The 19,256-nt window shown below is 54.5% G+C and overlaps 3 protein-coding genes across 11 annotated transcripts; 2 read left to right on the plus strand and 1 right to left on the minus strand.

The window, feature by feature from the left end:
• On the plus strand, positions 1-5,914 carry LOC141573304 (transmembrane 4 L6 family member 5). The gene is made up of 5 exons (XM_074342374.1): positions 1-339; positions 4,776-4,856; positions 5,199-5,335; positions 5,559-5,742; positions 5,820-5,914. Exons 1-5 carry the CDS (start codon positions 166-168, stop codon positions 5,832-5,834), a joined length of 591 nt encoding a protein of 196 aa, XP_074198475.1. The 5' UTR covers positions 1-165; the 3' UTR covers positions 5,835-5,914.
• A 793-nt stretch (positions 5,915-6,707) lies between these two features.
• Positions 6,708-7,791, minus strand: LOC141573566 (vitelline membrane outer layer protein 1 homolog). Its single transcript, XM_074342373.1, has 3 exons — positions 7,537-7,791; positions 7,329-7,444; positions 6,708-7,072 (listed from the first exon to the last, which is right to left on the minus strand). Exons 1-3 carry the CDS (start codon positions 7,723-7,725, stop codon positions 6,775-6,777), a joined length of 603 nt encoding a protein of 200 aa, XP_074198474.1. The 5' UTR covers positions 7,726-7,791; the 3' UTR covers positions 6,708-6,774.
• Positions 7,792-10,217: 2,426 nt separating this feature from the next.
• LOC141573565 (zinc finger MYND domain-containing protein 15) lies at positions 10,218-16,305 on the plus strand. Of its 9 annotated transcripts, XM_074342370.1 has the most exons (13): positions 10,219-11,817; positions 12,226-12,460; positions 12,546-12,701; positions 12,963-13,123; positions 13,636-13,788; positions 14,107-14,187; positions 14,333-14,449; positions 14,567-14,655; positions 14,743-14,841; positions 14,959-15,112; positions 15,196-15,254; positions 15,525-15,685; positions 16,026-16,305. In XM_074342370.1, exons 1-13 carry the CDS (start codon positions 11,253-11,255, stop codon positions 16,195-16,197), a joined length of 2,202 nt encoding a protein of 733 aa, XP_074198471.1. In that variant the 5' UTR covers positions 10,219-11,252; the 3' UTR covers positions 16,198-16,305. The 9 variants fall into 9 exon arrangements, with proteins under 9 accessions (XP_074198468.1, XP_074198466.1, XP_074198467.1 ...); XM_074342367.1 differs by having other exon boundaries at positions 10,218-11,817; positions 14,333-14,655; XM_074342365.1 differs by having other exon boundaries at positions 10,218-10,748; positions 11,218-11,817; positions 14,333-14,841.
• Positions 16,306-19,256: the final 2,951 nt, after the last annotated feature.

A 19,256-nucleotide genomic window follows, 5' to 3' on the forward strand; every position in this document is an offset into this window, starting at 1 on the left:
CTTTGCAGCAGCCCCGGGTTGTCTGGTGCCTCTGTCCCTTATCATCAGCTCCTGCCAGCTGCGCGCACCTCCTCCCCGACCTTTGCTCGAGGCTTGTTTTCCTCTGGGTCCCGGGGAGCTCGGGCTCACTTTCACTCACGGCCTGTCCTGACCAGACGCTCCGCCATGTGCACGGGGAAGTGTGCCCGCTTTGTGGGGCTCTCCCTCGTCTCCCTCTCCCTGATCTGCATCACGGCCAACGCTCTCCTGCTGGTGCCCAACGGGAGGACCACCTGGACCAAGGATCACATCAGCTTGCAAGTCTGGCTCATGGCCGGCTTCATCGGCGGGGGCCTGATGGTGAGAGGGCCGGCCTGAGAGCACAGGCCAGGGGCCTGGGTGCCGTTCTCCAGGGTTCTGAACAGGAGGGAGAGGGAGAGAGGGAAAAGGATAGCTGCCAGATGGCAGTGGCTTGCTGGGGACCTGGAGCCTGTCCAGTCTGCCCCCAAACACTGAGCGCTCTGTAAGGGAGGTTCTGGAGGAGCCCCGGGGTCCTGAGCTGAATGTCTGAGGGGAAGGAGCCTCGCTGCTCTAAACAGTTACCTCCAGGGTACGGAGTATGTCCTACCTGCACCCACCCCACCCCAAGCCCCGTCCCCCATCCCCACTGCCTGGCAGATGCTGGGAACACTGGCTACCAGCGTTGAGGCAGAAGGAGCAGCTGATTGTGTGGGAGGTTGTCGGGGCAAGATAATGATGGGCTTGGCGGCGGAGGGCAGGTGCATGACAGTATCTGGAGCCAGGGAGCGATGTCACAGATCAGCTTGGTGTCACCTCCCCCGCCCCCATGTCCATTCGTTCTCAGCACACGTTCCCGATGCCCACTCTGCACTGGGCGCCATGGATAAACTCAGAACCTGGGTCCAGATGGTGGAGAAGGGTGGGTCCTGGCGGCTTCCTGGAGACTAGAATCTGTCAGCAGGAGTGGGGGACGGGGACACCCAGATTTCCTGGACTTCCTAACCCCCATTCGCCACCCCCTCCCCATTTAGGGGAACTTTTGGGAAGGTCCAGAGAATTTAATATCTTCATGGCATGAAGACAAAAAATCAACCCAGTACAGTTCCCTACTCCTCAGGATGGTTGGCTGATGAACTTCTCCGGGGGATGCCTCACCTGCGTCTCTTTTGCTGGCCACACCTTCCTTAGCTAAATGGGGAGACCTCTTCTCCGTCACTCAGCAGTCCCCTCTCACCCGTCCGTCCGTCCGTCCGTCTGTCCGGGTCTTCTCTCCCACTCCCCCTCCCGCACGGCGTTATGGCCGTTGGACTCCACTCCATGGCTCTGACTTCAACTGTCTATGAGACGTCACACTCCTCCCAGGCTGACACACTCACGCTCCGTCACATCACACCCCTTCTCCAGCCTCAGTCTAAAGCGCCACAATCTTATCAGCCTGCCTCTGGGGAGATTCCCAACAATGCCCTCTCCACTTGCTCACTCCCAGCAACCCTCTTGCTGCCACCCTTGAGAATGCTGTGTCAAATGTAGTCACATGGTCTGTGCTACCCCACAGGGACACAGGCGAGGTCCCCGCTCTCCCTGAAGCCGGTGAGCCCACTAGGGAAACACACAGCAGGAAGCGAGACCGTAAGCCCTGCTTGTTGTGTTGGCTGCTGCGCGCCTAGGCTAGTGCCTTAACCTGCGCTCTGTTAACACTGTGCAAAGACACGAGCAAGGGCCCATCTAGAAGACAAAGCAGGATGTGCTCATAAAGAACTTTGAGGGCAAGGTGGGGGCCACTTTTTATAGCATTTTCAAGAAAGGCCTAGATGACATGATGTCTGAACTGAGATCCAAATGACAAAAAGCAGGACTCGGCGTAGCAGACAGGGGGACTGGTGCAAAAGCCTGAGGCAGAAACAGGCTCTCGCAGCGACAACCAGACAGGCGGCCAGGGCAGCTGAGGTCTAATGAGACGAGATCTCAGGTGGGCAGAGGCCACAGCACCCCTGAAAGGCACAGTGAGGAACTGGAATTTTATTATAAGTACCCAGAAAACTACTGATGGACTTTTTACCTTTTTTTTTTTTTTGAACTTCTTAAACTGTGGGGGGAACTTTTTATTTACGTCATACAGACAAATGCCTAGCTCCTTCATGTACTGCTCAGCCAATTTTTACAAAGGGAACACACCCATGTACTTGGCACTCAGATCAAGACAGGGGTCATTACCAGAATCCCAGACATGCCTCCCACCAGGCCTGAACGCCCCACCAACAACGACTTCACTATCCTGACGTCTACATCGTTGATTAGTTTCACCTGTAAAGCACTTTATATAAACGGAAGCGTGCAGCATGGACACTTCTGGGTCTGGCTTCTTGAGCTCAATATTATGTTTGTAAGATTCATCCACATTATTACATATAGTCGTGGTTTATGATTTCTTATGCGTTCCATTGTGTGAATAGATCACAATTTACTTTAACATTCTACTGTTGAGGGACACTTGGAGAGATCCCAGTGTGGGTTTATTACAAATAATGCTCTCGAAACATTCCTGTAAATGTCTCTAGGTGAATGCACAATTGCATTTCTGTTGAATATATACCTAGGAGGAAAACTGTTGATTCTGAAGGTATGCAAATGTTCAGCGCTCAGAGACATCGCCAAACAGTTGTCTGAAGTGCTTATATTAATTGCATTCCCATCAGCCAAGTCTGAGTTCTAGTTAGTCCCTTTTCTATTGGACTTAAGAAGATCTCTCTGGCTACTGGGTGGAGAATGGACAGCAGGAGGTCAGCAGTGGACCCAGAATGAGGTCACTGCAGTTGCCCAGGGGAGATGTTAGTGGCTTTGGACTAGGCCAACAGCCATGGAGATGGAGAAAAGTAAACAGATTTGAGCTATAAACTCAGTGTTTCTGTTACGGAAATGACAGGCCAGCAAGAAACAAGCACCACTCAGAGTTGGAGTACTCAGACTTATTATGCCGGCAGGCTTAGAGGGGCTTGTACTCAGAAGCTCTCAGCACCTCCAAGATGTGTGCGTGAGGTTTTATAGGATTAATTACAAGCTTGGGGTATTCGGCCAATAGGCGTGGAACAGCTTTAGCAGCATCATTATCACAAAAGTAGAGGCAGGGAGGAAGCAAACCAACATTTCAAGGCCAGATATGTCTCTTTGAGAATCCAGCTGGCTAGCAAAAAAAAAAAAAAAACAAACAACATGAACAGGGAAGCAGCAAACCGCCACCAATAACTTAGATTTAGGAGTTCGCCCAGCAGAACTTAGATCAGTAATCCGACACTTGTTGCACTTGGATTTGTGAGTTAGCTTATTAGCCCAGCCCGGCTTTTCCTTCACATTTCCTCTTGCGTTTTCAATGATCCTTCTCTTTTCGATCAGAGGAGATCACAGAAAGCGAGAAAGAAATGTAAACAAGAGGAGACAAACCCTTTGACTAGAGAAGTAAACATCTCCAATGCGGAGGTCATTCAACATTGGTGAATCCAAAAGGTAACTCCAAATACCAGGGATTTCTGGATCCAGGAACTTCCGAGTAAGTGCCAGAGAGGCTCAGCAAGGAGGCCAGCACTGACCCTAGATCTGCCGTCAGACATGTGAGAGCAGGGAGCATCTGGTGGAAAATTCATTCAGTTCTGCAGGTGTTTCTGTAATGCTGCTGTGGACGCTATTATGGAATTAAACTCACTCAGCTCAGACTCAGACAAGGCACCCAAGGAAGCAAAGATCCAAACAGCTGTGGAATTTCAGAGAACTTGGCCTGGGATAACAAAGATAAGGCTGGAGCCAAAGTCAGGAGCCTTGAATTCCTGCCTCAAATTCAGTCTTGATGGGTTCCTCTTTGAGGAGACCCTAAGGGATTGGATTTGGGAAAGATCAGTTGAAAACTAAGTTTAATCTGATGGTAGTAATGTAGGATGGAGTGGCGGGGGAGCACAGGGCAAGAGCTACAGGAACCTAGTATGGAGGTTGAGCACATCATTCTCATGGGAGGCGATTAGGGATTGACGGTGGGGAAGAAGAAAGGACTGACAGATTCAAGACCCACTGAAGGAAAGGAATGTCTTTCAGGCAGGTTTGAATTTGGAGGCATCGACTTATGAGGGAACTTCTGTTACAGGGAACAGCTGATGTCCTAAGAGGGGCGGGGCTATAGGAGAAAGAAAGACAAAGAGGATCAGGGCTGTACCTTGGGGATTCCTACACTTCCCAGCAGTCTTCACTATCATGCTCCTCCACCCTCCCCCATAACCCCAACTCACCAGACACTCCAACACCACTATTCCTACCTGCTGTTGAGGGACTTTATAGTTACTGAGCATTTACCCTTAGCCCATCTTGACATCGTCAACCTGTTATTCCGTTAAGATCTTGAGAACAGCCCTGGGAGGTAGGTCTTGCAGACCCATTTTACAGAGGACAAAACTGAGGCCCCCAGAGGTGAATCAATTCATGGAGTATGCAGTGAGCACAAGGTTGGCATTAAACTCAGGCCTCCTGACTCCCGTTCCGTTGGCACCTACTGAACGTTTATAGGGGCTATAATGATATTGGGCCCTACCCTCCTAGAGGCTACAATCTGGACAGATATAAATAGGCACAGAAATAAAGAAAAATTAAAGCAGAGCTCGACAGTGCCCCAGAGATACGGCCTTCCTGCAGTCCAAAGGGCTGAGGCCATCACAGGCAGCTTCCTGGAGGCGGTAAGAACGGATACAAGTTGGGGACGTGGGGGGCTCGCTATCACATTGACTCTTCTCTCATAGATACTGTGTCCGGGAATTGCTGCCGTCCGCGCAGGGGGCAAAGGCTGTTGTGGTGCAGGCTGCTGTGGAAATCGCTGCAGGGTAAGATCCAGGTTCAGACTATCTATACGTAAAGCCACGGCCCGTCTACAGAATTCCTAGCTTCCCGAGTTCCTCTGCAGACTCCTAGGCTCTACCTCACTCCTCCCTCGCACCTGCAAATCTTAGGCTTCAGCGGGCCTGCCCAGAGGGGACTACAATCCCCATGAACCTCCGCGGCCGCTGGCTCCTAGGGTGAGCACAACTCCAAGCCCCGGGGTTTGACGAGAAATGTATTTTTATCGTGACTGGAGACGAGCGCGGTTATAAGAGGGACGGAGCCAGGTGCGGTCTAGACACGAGTGGAGAGGGGGCTACTCACTCCTCCTCGTATTCTGCATCCAGATGCTGCGCTCGATCTTTTGCTCCGCGTTCGGGTTGCTTGGTGGCATCTACTGCCTCTCGGTATCAGGAACTGCGCTCCGAATTGGACCCAAATGCTTAATGAATGACACCTGGGATTACCACTTCAAAGAGACCTTGTAAGGCTTGGCCTGTATTCGAGCCCCGTCCCTCCCATTCTCTACCTCTGCCTACTTGCCTTTCCCACGTGGGCCTGGAAACCTAGGCAGGACTCGGCTTCGAGAGAGCTTCCTCCACGTGGGCCAAAACAGCCCTTTCCATATCTGCCTCAGCGCGTGCGCGGGGCGGGGGGCGGGGGCACTCCGCCTGACCTCCTCTCACGGGGCCCCGCCCCGCCCGCAGGGGCTCTTATCTGTACAACCGCACGCAGTGGAGCTTGTGCGTGCAGCCGCCTGGTATTGTCTACTGGAACGTGACTCTCTTCTCGCTGCTGGTGGCCGCCTCGTGCCTGGAGATCTTGCTGTGTGGGCTGCAGCTGGTGAACGCGACCATTGGTGTCTTCTGTGGCGATTGCAGGAAGAAAGAGGTGGGACGGCGTGGGATGGAGCTGTCTAGGAAACCTGTTTGCTCCCTAGCTGCGTCCTCACTTTCTGTTTTCCGCAGGGCGCCCCCCACTGAGGCTCCACCGACCTGGTCCGTCGCTCCTGGACGCCCGCCTGGCCCTCCCCCGTCCCTGGAATAAACTATTTAGAGCCCTCCTCCCGGTCTCAGACTGTGCTCTATACAAGGAATGCTGGAAGGCCTCCAGATACATCGGGGCTTGGAGCTCTCTTGTTTGGGGCCCTTACACCCCGCTTGTTATTTTCTTAATAAATAGTTACTGCGCTATTGGTGCGCTGGAAATACAGTGTAAACAAGACAAGCAAGTTCTGAGCTCTTAAAAGAATTTAACATTCCAGGTGTGGAAGATGGGCAATTTTTAAAAGAAGCAATAGAGTATTTCAGTTGGTGATAAGCACTTTTTAAATGATGAGTGCACTTTTTTAAAATAAGATAAAGTCCGAGAATGTGAAATTGAAGCTGAACTCTGGTGGATGGGCTAGCTATCTGGACAGCCGGGTCAGGAAGAGAGAACAGCAAGGACAAAGGCCCTAAATGGGACTCAGTATATAGAAAAGCTACTGAGTTGTGTAGGGGGCAAAAGGAAAACTATGGGAAAGACATGTTAGCCTCTTATGCTCTAGAAAATGAAGACTTACGACTTTATAGTATTGTCACTTCCTAATTTGGTAGAAGTTTCTTAATGTAAGGTCACTGGTGGTTCAGAAAGGAAAGAGCCTGGACTCTTATTGGAGACGACATGTCTGCAGAGACTTCTTGAACTTGTACACAAAATTGTGCTTAAGTGTGTATTTTCTGAACTATGGGTTGGTAACTTTCAGGAGGCTGCTACGGACTCCTGAGACCAAACCCGAATGTGGGCCTGGCCCAGTGCTAGGTTAGGAAGACGGAGAGACGCAGTTTCCCACCCCTAGCACAAGCCAGACCAAAGCCAAGACAGAGAAGCTTTAATACCAGAGGTAAGACTAGGCTTGGGAGGGAGAGGGGGGCAATGGTATCAACTGCGGCAGCAGAAAAAGCGCGCGTCGTTTAGGGCGGTGTCATCAAGGAGGCCTTCGGGCCGCTGGATCTTGGTCTGCAAGCCGCACAAGCCTTTAGGGCACGGCTCACTCCAGCCTCCAAATTTGCCCCAGGTCAGGCCGGGCCCCTGCAGCTCCGTGCCGTCGGAGCAGCGGAAGCGCACGTTGTTCGCAGCCGTGTTGTCCCCGGGGGTCACAGGGACCTCCACGCGGAGCGAGAAAGCCACGAGGAAGCCGCCGCCGGGACACCACAGGGGCTCCCTCCACGCGCCCCACCTGCGAGGGGAGCAAAGACGAGCGGGCTCCGCGGGCGCCCCCTGCCCACCTCCAGCTGGACCCAGACCTCGGGGCTTCCCACCAGGTGCTCCAGTCACCTGACCTCCCCCGGGGTGCGGAGGGGAGGTCTTCCACCCGCTTCCCAGGTCTGAACTGCCCCACAGCTCTGGGGGAACCTGCCTGCCAGGAGGGGGTGTGTGGCGGAGGGTAAGGGGCGTACCCCCACCCTAGAGGATCCTCGGCCCCGGCCCCCCACCTTCCAGACTCCGATTCCACCACGTGAGTGTCGAGCGCCGCATTCCGCCCCACGCAGTGCAGCCGGATCCCGTTCAGAGCGGTGTCGTCTCCAAGAGCGCCTTGTGGGGGCTCCACCTGGGCGTCGGCAAGAAGAGGAGTGAGGACGAGTCAGAAGACCACATCCTCGGCTCTGAGGTCTCCTCCGAGACCTAGGCCCGAGCCCCTACCTTGAGTGAGAAGCCTCTGGCGAAGAATCCCTCAGGACACATCTCGGGCCAGGCCCAGTCGCCCCAGGGGCCCCCGTTGGTCACCCTGATGACCGACGTGTAGCCGCCCAGACCATCTGCGCTAGCATGTCTGCGGCATGTCGCCCACAGCAGCAGCAGCAGCAGCTTGGCTCCCGCACCCAGCTCCATCCCGCAGCCTCTGTGAGCCCCGGCCTCTTGTGCAGGTGTGTGCAAGGGACTCTGATTACGGAAGGGCCACCCGGATTAAGTGACGCCCAAAACTAATCCGCTCCGGAAGCCTACAGACTTGTTCTCACCTCAGGGAGACGGAGGCTCCCAGCGCCAGAGGAGGAGGGGCTGTGAGAACCGAAGACTGGAAGTAACCACAACTTAACAGAACACTTACTAGCTATAGGGCACGAATCGTGGTGTCTTGCAGGCATGTTTTGTTTAACCCTCAACAATTTTCAGGGGTGGGAATTACCCTTCCTACGCTGCAGATGAGGGAACTGGGGCTGTAGTGGCAAGCGATTTGCCCAAGGTCACAGTCAGCAAGCTGGGAAACATCCAAACATTGGGAAGCAGGGAGCCCAAGGCTAGGGATGGAAGTGATGGCTCCCAAATCCCACCGGACACAATGGGTTAGGAGCAACCCTAGGGACCTCCAAGATGTGAGGGAGCATCAGAGTGAGAGACAGGACAAGAATCCATGAACTGTGGGAGCTGGGAAGCATGTGGTGAGCGACTGGGGCCGTGACTCATTCAGAATCTGGGACACCTTTCCCCCTCAAAAGAAAATATACACAGAGACTGGAATGATTCTAAAAAGTTTATGGACAGGGGACTGAGAACAGGAGATGCTGTTTCTTTCATTGCTTCCTGTATCCTTTCCCTGAATGTTTTTCCCCCCATGACCACCAGGTGGACTCCTAATTTGGGGAGATAAAAAAAACGGGCTCAAATTTGTCATGGGGCGTTCCACCCCTGATTTGCCTGCCACCATACACATCCGTTAGTTTATTCAATATATATTTATTTAGCAATAATGTGTTTTGGCTCAGTCAATATTCTAAGTGTTGTAAATAGAAGAGTCCTGTAAAAAGAAAAGTCCCTTGTCTTCATCAGAGCTCACATTCTGGGATAGGATAGGGAATTTAGAAATGAGTGTTCCCTGGATCCAGGTGCCCCGTGCTTGAACTTAATAGGTTAAGATTTATGGAGCAATTGTGGTATTCATTTCCACTGACTGTGTTGCACATGCAATATCATTGTATGATGACTGCAAACGTACCTATTAGTATCCTCAGTGTACAGTGGAGGGAACTCAAGCCCAGAGTTAACTTGAGGCCCCCAGCACTGCTCAGAGGGGGAGCTGGTTCTGACCTCAGCGTCTCTCCCCAGTCCTCAGGCTGCCTCTTACTACAACCTCGCCATACCGGGAAGGGAAATGTAAAGACGTGTCATTGCTACAGAATCTCCCAAATCCTCTTCATCCAGTCCCTCACCCCTCAGATGCTGCCCTCTGGGGCAAAGGGCACAGGGGAAGGGGACTTCCTAGGTTAATTATTAACCCTTTGCACCCTCAGGGCTTCTCTCCCCTCCTAAAGGCAGAGGGACAAGCACTGGCTAGGGGCCGGTGAGGGGGCGGTGGTCCCCTCAGCAGTCATGGGGGTCGCACTCCCTCCGCAGGTCCCGAGGCTCTGCTTGCGTCATGCAATTCCTCTCGCTATCTTCGCGCTTCTGCTTCTTTATCTCTGGACTCGGAGCCTTCGTGAGTGGTCCCTTCCCTCACCTGCTCCGGGAGGAACCCAGGAATCCGGGCTCTGGGGACCGAAGACTCCTCCTAGAGCCCTCAATTCTTTGTCTCGTCTCTCCCCAGGCGCCCTCTCAGGCTGTGGATCGGGGACGCAGACCTGCATTGCCGAGGGACCGCCGCCTTTACAGGTACGCTCCAGGCAGGACTGGGACTGGGAGCTCCAGGTGGGAGCAGGGGCAAGTAGGCTAGGCAGAGGAGCTGGTGAAGGGCCGATCCTCCTCCTCCTCCTCCTCTCCACTCTCCCGCCTCCTGCTGAGAGTTCGGCAGGAGGGACACCAGCTAGACCCTAGGAACAATTTCTTCAGTCCGACTGGGCTGCTTGGCCAAAGAGGCCCAGCGGGCTAGGGATTCGGCTCCCCCCTTGCCCTCATATCTAACCCCCAGGTCCGGAAACAGCCGGGACCCCTGGAGGGCCTGGAAAGGGAAGAGTCTCAGTGTCTGGGCCCCCAGGGGATGCTGGGCCGCATGGTGAGGCCGTTCCACGCCAGTATGACCCCCGAAGGGGATGTGGAGTTGTCGCAGTATCTGGCAGGATGGAGGGAGCTAGTCAGGTGAGTGGTCTCCCTCCCCCAATCCAGTCCCCGCCTCTTTGTGGCTCCGTCGCTCTTTCACAAACCTTCCCACCCTTCCCACCATCACACACACAGGTTCCTAATTCCCCTCGGCTCCATCTACGCCTTCGCCACCAGTGAGGCCTTCGCCAAAGTCACTGCCCTCGAGGCTCTGGTGCATGTTCCCAGCCTAACAGCAACTCGGGGCCGCGTCTCCCTCTCTCATTCCCAGACGGGCTCCGGAGCCTGACGTCCAGACCGTTTCTCAAGGGCTTTCGCTTCCTTCTCCCGCTGGGCCGGAGACTCCGGGGCGGGGGGGGGGGGGGGGGGGTGGAGACCACGGCCGTCCGTCAGCGCCAGAGGCCCGGCAGAGGCGGGGCGCGAGGCGGCTCCGCCTCCCTGCCGGGGGTCCCACCGTCTCGAAGGGACAGTGCGGTCAGTACTGTCGAAGCCGCGTGATCGCGGGCCTCCGGCGGCCAGGAAACTCCGGGAGGCGGAGCTCCTCCGTCTACGCCCCCGCGCCCAGGCCCGAGCCTCGTCGAGGGGGCGGCCAGGAGCGTGGGAAAACGGAGAAGGAAAGCGAAAGACAGTCCCTTGGGCTTATCTAGCTCGGCGCGGGGATGCCAGCTCCCCCCGCCCTCCGCAGGTCAGTTGGCTGGACCTCCTCCCTGAGAGGCTCTCCCTTTCCTCGCCGGGGTCAGTCACACGGCCGGGGCGATCGCTGCAGGCAAGTCCGCGCGCCCCGCTGCGCAGACACTGGCCGGGGCCGCGCGGGACACGCGGGGGCGTGGCCACCCGGGAGCGGGCCGGGGTCTCGGGAGCCTGACGTCACGCCCCACCCCGAGGTATTTACCTTTGAAAGTGGTGGCGGCTACAGGTACCGGAGTAGAGGAGCGGCGGGGAGGGGCTCACCGCCAAGCCGATCCAAGCCCAAGGGATGCCCTGGCTCCTACACCCTTCTCCCACAGCCCACGGGACTCTTCCCTCCTCACCAAACCCTTTCCCATAGGGTTAGCTCTCCTCACCTCCATCCTCAGTTCAAACCCTACCTCTGACGGCTTGAGCCTCAAATTTGCAGCCTCAAATACCATCTCCTTTCTGACGACTCATCCTTAACCCTAATGACCCACTTTCAAGTCTGGCCCCCATTTCATCCCAAACTCCCATCCTCAGCCCTGAAAACTCCTTTCTCACTCCGAACACTCACCCATAGATTCCACCCTAAGGGACCCTCAAACACAGCCCGCCCCCATTTTGTGACCCAGCCCTAAACTCTCACCAGGATCTCTCCCTCACTATTTATCCCTTCCTCAGCCCAGTGTGGGCCCAGGCGCTGTGCCCCTGAGGACATGGAATTTGTGTCTGGATACCGGGATGAGTTCCTTGATTTCACCGCCCTCCTCTTTGGCTGGTACCGCAAGTTTGTGGCAGAGCGTGGGGCTGGGCGGACCAGCCTCGAGGGTCGCTGGCGACAGCTGGAGGCTCAGATCAGAAGGCTGCCCCAGGACCCTGCCCTCTGGGTGCTCCACGTCTTGCCCAACCGTAGTGTGGGCATCAGCCTGGGACGAGGGGCAGAGCCAGGCCCTGGACCTGGCCTGGGAGCTGCTCGGCTCCTGGGAGATGAGCTCCTACTCCACCTGCGAGATCTAAGCCCCTATGTCAGCTTTGTCAGCCTGGAGGAAGGAGAGGAAGGGGAGGAGGAGCGAGAGAATGGAGAGGAGGGTGTGGGCATGGAGAAGGCAGAAACAGAGGATGGGGAGCCAGCCCCCACCAGCAGGGAGTCTCCCCAGGAAGCAAGTCCTGGAGGGGAGCCAGAGGAGGCTGAGCAGGAGGCAGGAGGTGGCGAAGATGGCTGCCGAGAGGACAGGGCAGAGATGGAGCCGGGGCCTGAGAGGAGGAAGGGACGGACAAGTGGTAAGAACCCAGGGCTGGCCCTGCCCTGTGCCCTGCCCAACCCTCCTGCACCCCTCAGAATCCAGCTAGGAGTCACAAATGGGTGGCCCTCAGGCCAGTCTGGCCTGAAAAGGATTTTTTCATTGATCCACAAGGCTGTTTTTTAATTTGAGCCAACCTTTAAACATTCAAAGAAACAAAAATTTCAGAAGTCTGCAGTTCTACCTTCGCAAGAAGATGTAAAGTTCCGACTGCAGGCCCGCATTTCTACCTGGCAGCAGATGCTGGGCCTGCTTAGCAGCTGTCCCCTTCAGATGAGGCTTGTCCCCTTCACTCAGTTTCCTAGCCTCTTGCAGGCATTTGATTTGATGCCCCTGACCCCGACCATCTTTGCTGCCACCCACCCCCAACTTTTCCCTTCTTCCCCAGAGGCTGCACCCCTGCACCTTTCCTGCCTCCTACTGGTGACAGATAAACATGGCACCATCTTGGGCATTGATCTGCTAATGGATGGAGCCCAGGGGACTGCAGGCAGGGGCTCAGGGACAGAGAACCTGGCTCCCCGGGCCTATGCTCTCCTCTGCCACAGCATGGCCTGCCCCATGGGCTCTGGAGACCCCCGAAAGCCCCGACAGCTTACGGTGGGAGATGCCCAGCTGCATAAGTATGGAAACCTGGTAAAGGGTGGGGAGGCCTGGGGCCTGAAGTCCTGAGCCCCCCAGCCTGATGCTGTCTCCACCCCCACTCAGAGAGCTAGAGAATCTGGTCCCCAGACTGGGAGTGAAATTAGCCAAGACTCCAATGCGGACATGGGGTCCCCAGCCAGGCTTCACTTTTGCCTCCCTTCGGGCTCGAACCTGCCACGTTTGTCACAGACACAGCTTTGAAGTGAAGCTGACACCCTGGTGAGTAGCCTGCAGAGATGCAGTGGGAGGAAGAGCCCAAGTCAGGCAAACAGAGAGACAGCAGGCCGCTGCGGGACCTTGTGGACAGATAGGGTGAAGGACAGGGGAAAAAGATGAAAAAAGAAAACCAAACCAAGCTGTTATAGGCAGAGAGAGAACAAACAGACCAAGTGACGTACAGGCAGCTGTGGGACAGTGGCACAGCAGACAGGGGACCTACAGAGACGGACCCTGGATGTCCACCACCCACTGTGACCCCAGCCCCCAGTGTGGTGCTGTCTTGTACTGTGGAGAGGCTTGTCTCCAGACCGACTGGAAGCGGTGCCCAGATGATGTGAGTCACCAATTTTGGTGCCCAAGGCTTGCAGCCTTCATGGAGCGGGCCGGAGAACTGGCGACTCTGCCTTTTACCTACACCGCAGGTACCATAAGGAAGTCAGGATGGGGAGGGGGGAAGTGGGGCCAGATCCTTGGAACTGGGGCCCCAGGTGCCTGGGAACAGGGTCCTGGGGCTGGAGTCTAGATCCCTGGAATAATGGCTGGGTATTTGGGGCTGGGGGCTAGACCCCTGGGGCTGGAGACAGCATCTCTGGAGCTGAGGACTGAATGTGTAGGCCCCTGAGAGAGCTTAGAGGATTCGGGAGGAGGTATCAAGTACTTGCTTCTCCATTCCACCACTAACTGGTGACCTTAAATCACTTTCCTTCTTAGAGACTCAGTTTCCTCATCTGTAAAATGGGCAGACTAACAAATGTTAAAACCCATGGAACTGTTACATGGCTTCTGTGGGCTATACTGTAAACACTCGGAACTGTCAGTTCTCTCCCCGACTGAAACCAGACTCAGACCCAGGGTCCTGGGGAGAGGCTGAGGAGAGCCAAAGTCTGGAATCCTGCCCACCGGGCCCTCAACCGCTCCCCTCATCCTTCTCCAGAGGTGACCAGTGAAACCTTTAACAAGGAGGCCTTCCTGGCCTCGCGGGGCCTCACTCGTGGCTACTGGATGCAGCTCAGCATGCTGATATCAGGCCCTGGCACCCCCAGGCACCCCCGGGGCAGCATGCCATCCCTCAGCCTTCTTCTCCGTGGTACATGGGGCCTCTCTCCAGGCATGGGCCCCTCAGACTAGAGGGAAGGATGGGAAAGCAAAAAGTTGTCCAGTCCTAGATGACCCCTCCACGTAGGCACCAAATCCCACCGCTAGCCCCAGGGCTGTTTCGGGCCTTTCCCTAACCCTCAGAGAAGTCACTCCTACCCACCCCATCCAGGAGCCCCATCGCGAGGCAGCCCCCTAGTCCTCTTGCTGCTGCCCCAGGCCCTCTCACAGGGAACAGAACTCCTTTAAAAGAAGAAGAGGCAGGTGTGGATCTCCCTGACACCAGGCTCGTCTTCTTTCATCCTCTCAGGAGATCCCTACCAGCTTCTCCAGGGGGACGGGCCTGCCCTGATGCCTCCTGTGCCCCCAGATCCACCCAGGGGCCTCTTTGGTGAGCTGGAAGGGCCCTGAGGGAGCTAGGGGTAGGGAAAGGGACTGCAGGGCCAGCAGTCTGGGTGGCTGAGAAGGGGGCTATTAGACTGGAGGGCTTGGGGTCCAGGCCTGGGGCCAGGTCCCCAGTAACCCACTCTTCCCAGGCTCATGGCAGGACTACTACACATGGCGGGGCCTCAGCTTCGACTCCCCCATGGCCGTGCTTCTCACCTACCCACTGACGGTGTACTATGTCATCACCCACCTGGTGCCCCAGTCCTGTAAGCAGAGCCGAGGCCCGGGGAGGAGTGCATGGAGCAGGGGGGACGGGGAGCTGGTAGGGAACAGCAGGTGGCGGGGAGGAGACCATATTCTGAAATGGCTAGCTTGTCACCCAGTCCCTGAGCTGAACATCCAGAACAAACAGTCACTGAAAATCCATGTAGTGGAGGCCGGGAAGGAGTTTGACCTTGTCATGGTGTTTTGGGTAAGTCTCTCCGGGCTTGAAGGTTGGGCCTTTGGGTGTGGAGATGGACGAAGGGTGGGACCCAGATCTGTCCTGTCTGTCCTTCAGGAGCTCCTGGTCTTGCTCCCTCACGTGGCCTTGGAGCTGCAGTTTGTGGGTGACGGCCTGCCCCCCGAGAGTGACCAGCAGCATTTTACCCTGCAGAGGGTAAGGGCTGAGGGGGGCCCTGCTCTTCAGCTCCCTGCCTCCCCTCCCCTGTCTCACCTGTCGCATCCTCCAGTACCCTAACTTCCAGTGGCTTCCCCACCCCACTTAACTCCCCAGGATGGCCCCGAAGTACCTGTCCGCTCTGGTTCTGGGGTATCAGCACGGCTCAACTCTGGGACTAAGGAGAAGGGGGGCCGCAGAGACCTGCACATCAAGGTGTCTGCACGGCCCTACCACCTGCTCCAGGGGCCCAAGCCTGACTTGGTTATTGGTAAGAGCCTGGGGCAGAAGTGTGGGGAGGGTGGGAGAGAGGCCACAGGATCCAGCTGCTCCCTGCTCTCCCTCTGCCCACAGGATATAACTCCGGCTTTGGTCTAAAGGACACTTGGCTGAGCTTGCTGCCCCGGTTACAGGTGGGGGACGGGACAAAGAGGATCTTCTCTCACCCCCTGCCCAGTCCCTCCTCCTTTTCTGAAAGTCTCTTCTTCCCCATTATCTGTTCCACAGACCTGGGTTGAGCCCACGGGTCCTCCTGCCCCTCTCTGTGGCTGCCTCGTGCCTCCCCGGCTCCCGGCCCTCCTGGGTCCTCAGTTTTCAACCGGGGTGGCGATCCTTGTTGCTCGGGATGTCCGTGGGGGTGGGAGCCTATACCGAGAGTGTCTGACGTCCCGCACCCACCCCAGTCCCTCCGAGTGCCGGCCTTCTTCACTGAGAGCAGCGAGTACGGCTGTGTGATGGATGACCAGACCATGGCGGTGGCCACAGGAGGGGGGACCAGCCCTCCACAGCCCAACCCTTTCCGCTCCCCCTTTCGCCTCAGAGCGGCCGACAACTGCATGCCCTGGTAAGGCCTTCTTACTCCCTGGCTGTGCATCCTAAAAGGCCCACCACCTCTACCGTCGTCTCTGCTGCTTGTCTCTGCTGTCCTGGGACCGTCCTGGCCCCAGCCCCGCACTCCTCACCACCCCTCTACAGGGTCTCCACGTCGTCCAAACACCCCTCTTAAGAGCCGGCTCACAAAATTTCTCCGACTCCTGGCCCACCCCTCAAAAGTTCCTGCTGTCCTATGATTGGCCGAGCCCTAGCTCTAGCCCCACCCCCTAGAACTCAGAGCCCACAAGCCCCGCCCCTTGGGAAATCGCGGCCTCTTGGCCCCGCCCCTGACGGCGCCACGCCCCCCTCAGGTACTGCAACGCCTTCATCTTCCACCTGGTCTACAAGCCTCCGCAAGGGGGCGCGGCCCGCCCGGCGCCCGGGCCCGCGCCCCCCGCCCCGACTCCTGCGGCTCCTCCCGCCCCAGCCCGCAGGCGCCGAGGAGAAAAGAAACCGGGGCGGGGGTCCCGCAGGCGGAGCTGAGTCCGGAGAGGTAGCAGGCCGCCCCCTCTCCCAACACGTAACAGGCGAGGCCGAGGGGGAGGATGGTTGGCGGAACACAAAAAGGTAAATAAAATTACTTGTTTGAAACCACTGAGACAAACGGTCTTAATTGGGTCCTTCAACGGGGAGAGGAGAAAAGGATTTAGGGATAACATTTTCCTCCAGCTCTTTTTCAGCTCCTTGACGGCTGCCCCCTCTCTTTCTTGGGATTCCGACCCTCCTTGGTAATCCCACACTTCTTCTAACCTGTAAATTGATTTGTCAGGGACCCGACCGGAGGCAAGGCAAGACCAAGAAACAAAAAGTGGCTTCTCCCTTGGGGGCAGGGGAGGTATCCAGCTTCCTGGGAGCACACAGAAGCCTTGGCTTAGATTCAGTGAAAGAGCTCAGCCACTCAGGTGTCCAAGTTAGAAATCTCGTGGCCATCCTTGACTTCACCTTCTCCGTCCTTCACCTTCCAATAAAGAACCAACTCCAACTGACTGCTGGTCGCTCACATCCACCACTTTATGTCCAGTCCCACTGCAAACTCCACCATGTCTTGTCACCACATTTCAACAAGAATAGTGCTTCTAAAACACACGTTCAAAACATTACTCCCTGCTTAAAACCCTTCAGTGACTTTCCCCTGATTTTAAAATCCCCTTGACTGTAGACCGGGCTTAATGACTCTTGTCACAAGGTATAGAAAGGGAAACAGTGGAGAAACCTGGCAGGTACCACGTGGACCAAGTGACTAAGGCTTCGAAGAAATAAGAAGTCATGTTGACCTCATGCTCCCTGACATGATGCAGTGAGATGGCCACATCACCTCTGTAGTATTTGTCCCCAAAGCCCATAGTCTCAGTCTAATCATGAGAATGTATCAGACACATTCAAATTATGGGACAGTCTACAAAACACCTAACTGCTATTCTTCAAAAGTATCAAAGTCACAGAAGGCAAAGGCCAGAAACAGATTGGAAGAGATTCAGGGTACATGACAACTAAATGTGATGGATTGGATCCCAGAACAGGGAAAACAACGAAAAAGGAAAAACTGGACAAATTTGATAAAGTTTGCAGTTTAGGTAATGGTATTATATCAATGCTAATTTCTAACTTTTGATAAACGTGCCATGTTATATAAGATGTAACACTAAAGGAAGATGGGTGAAGAGTATTTGGAAACACTACTATCTTTGCAACTCACCTATAAATCTAAAACTATTTCAAAGTAAAAAGTTAAAAATCAAGTTCAGACTCCTTAGTATGGCATATAAGGTGCCTCTCTTTCTGTCATCCTCTTTTATTATAAACATTTTATTATCTAAGTTTCCAAATATACACAAAAGCCCAGAAGATTTAGCATAATGAATCTCTATGTACCCATCAGTCAGCTTCAACAGTTACCAACATTTTCCCAATTTCATTATTACTCCCTGTGATAGTGTGATTTTATAAGACATATATTTGGTCTGCATCCCCCATTCCTGGCACAAGAGCTTCTATAAACTGAGAGATAGACGTGAAGAGGGACAGCTTATTCATAATGAGCCCCTTTCAGCATTACCTGAGGTTATTTTAATAAGGTGACTCTAGGTGGGCTCTTACTTAACTTCAGGCTGGAGGCTGGATACTAGAGGAACCAACCATGTGATTAGAGGGCTGAAACATTCAGCCCCACTCCTTGGCCTCCAGGTAGAAGAAGAGGGGTGTGCTGGAGATTAAGTTAATCACCAAGCAACCTCCATAAAAATTCCTAAATGATGAGATTCAGAGAGCTTCGGGGTTGGTGAACACACTGAGGTACTCAGGGTAGCATACCTGGAGAGAGCGTGAACGCTCCAGGCCACCCCCAGCACACCTTGCCCTGTACATCCCTTCCATGTGGCAGCTCCGGAGTTGTGTCCTTTATAATAAACCAGTAATAATAAGTAAACTGTTTTCCTGAGTTCTGTGAGCCATTTTAGTAAATTATGGAACCTGAGAAGGAGGTCATGCGATAGCTCAATTTATACTCAGTTGGTCAGAGTTGCTCAGGACTTGCCATTAGTATCTGAAGTGGGGGCAGTCTTGTAGGATCAAGCCCTTAACCTGTAGGGCTTCTGCTCACTCCGGGTATTTACTGTCAGAACTGATTGAATTGTAGGACACTCAGTTGGTGTCAGGATATTTGGAGAATTGGTTAGTGTTAAGGGGGAAATGAAACCCCATCTATTTGCTGATAGTAAAAATAACTAATAATTGGTGTCAGAACTGAGATTTGCTAGACTGGCCCTGGCTCACAGAAATATGTGGTTGGGGAAGAGAAAGGATAAGAAAGTGGGAGATGAGGAAACTTTGATACCTGAGTGGCCACGTGGTCATCCACAGCATGGAAAGCAGCTGTGCTGCCGTTACTAAGGATAAAGGTCCTCAGTGGATAGTTAGAGTTGGATTCAACTCCCAGGAAGGAGTTTCACTAGATGCATAAGGCAATGCAAACCAACGGGGCAAAAAGTGAAATATACAACCCCATGATTCGCTCAGTTATTATCTGTAATGGTACGAATGAAATTTTAAAAGAGTTCTGGTTTGGACGTTGATGCTACACTAAGGTCAGATTTGGGTCAGTCTGAGTTTTGGCCACTAGCCTCAAAGCTATCCACAAAGAGTGAAAAATTACGCTAGAACAGAAAGTATCTCTAAGGCCTCTGTGGTCACCAAGGTTGTCAGTACGGGAGGAGGACAAAACCAACAAACTAACGAAACCAGGAATCGAGTTGTGAAGGAGTTGCTTCATTTTGTGGATTGGTATCATCAGCTTGTTGAAGAACTTCTACTAAAATGGCTTCTGAGAGTGACTAATTTAGGGGCAATATCTGTGTTTGTAAATTCTGCGGGGCAGAAGAGCATATTTGGGTTGATACAGGGTCCACAGTTCCCTATTAAACAGTCACAGGTGGATGTCCATCATTCAGACACACAGTTTATTCCTGGGGAATAATCCTGAAGCTACACAGGGGCCCACCAAGAGTCACCTCGTTAGCATCAACCCAGATGTAGTTGAAAGGAGC

This window comes from Camelus bactrianus, chromosome 16 (genome assembly GCF_048773025.1).
Source record: "Camelus bactrianus isolate YW-2024 breed Bactrian camel chromosome 16, ASM4877302v1, whole genome shotgun sequence".
NCBI lineage: Eukaryota > Metazoa > Chordata > Mammalia > Artiodactyla > Camelidae > Camelus > Camelus bactrianus.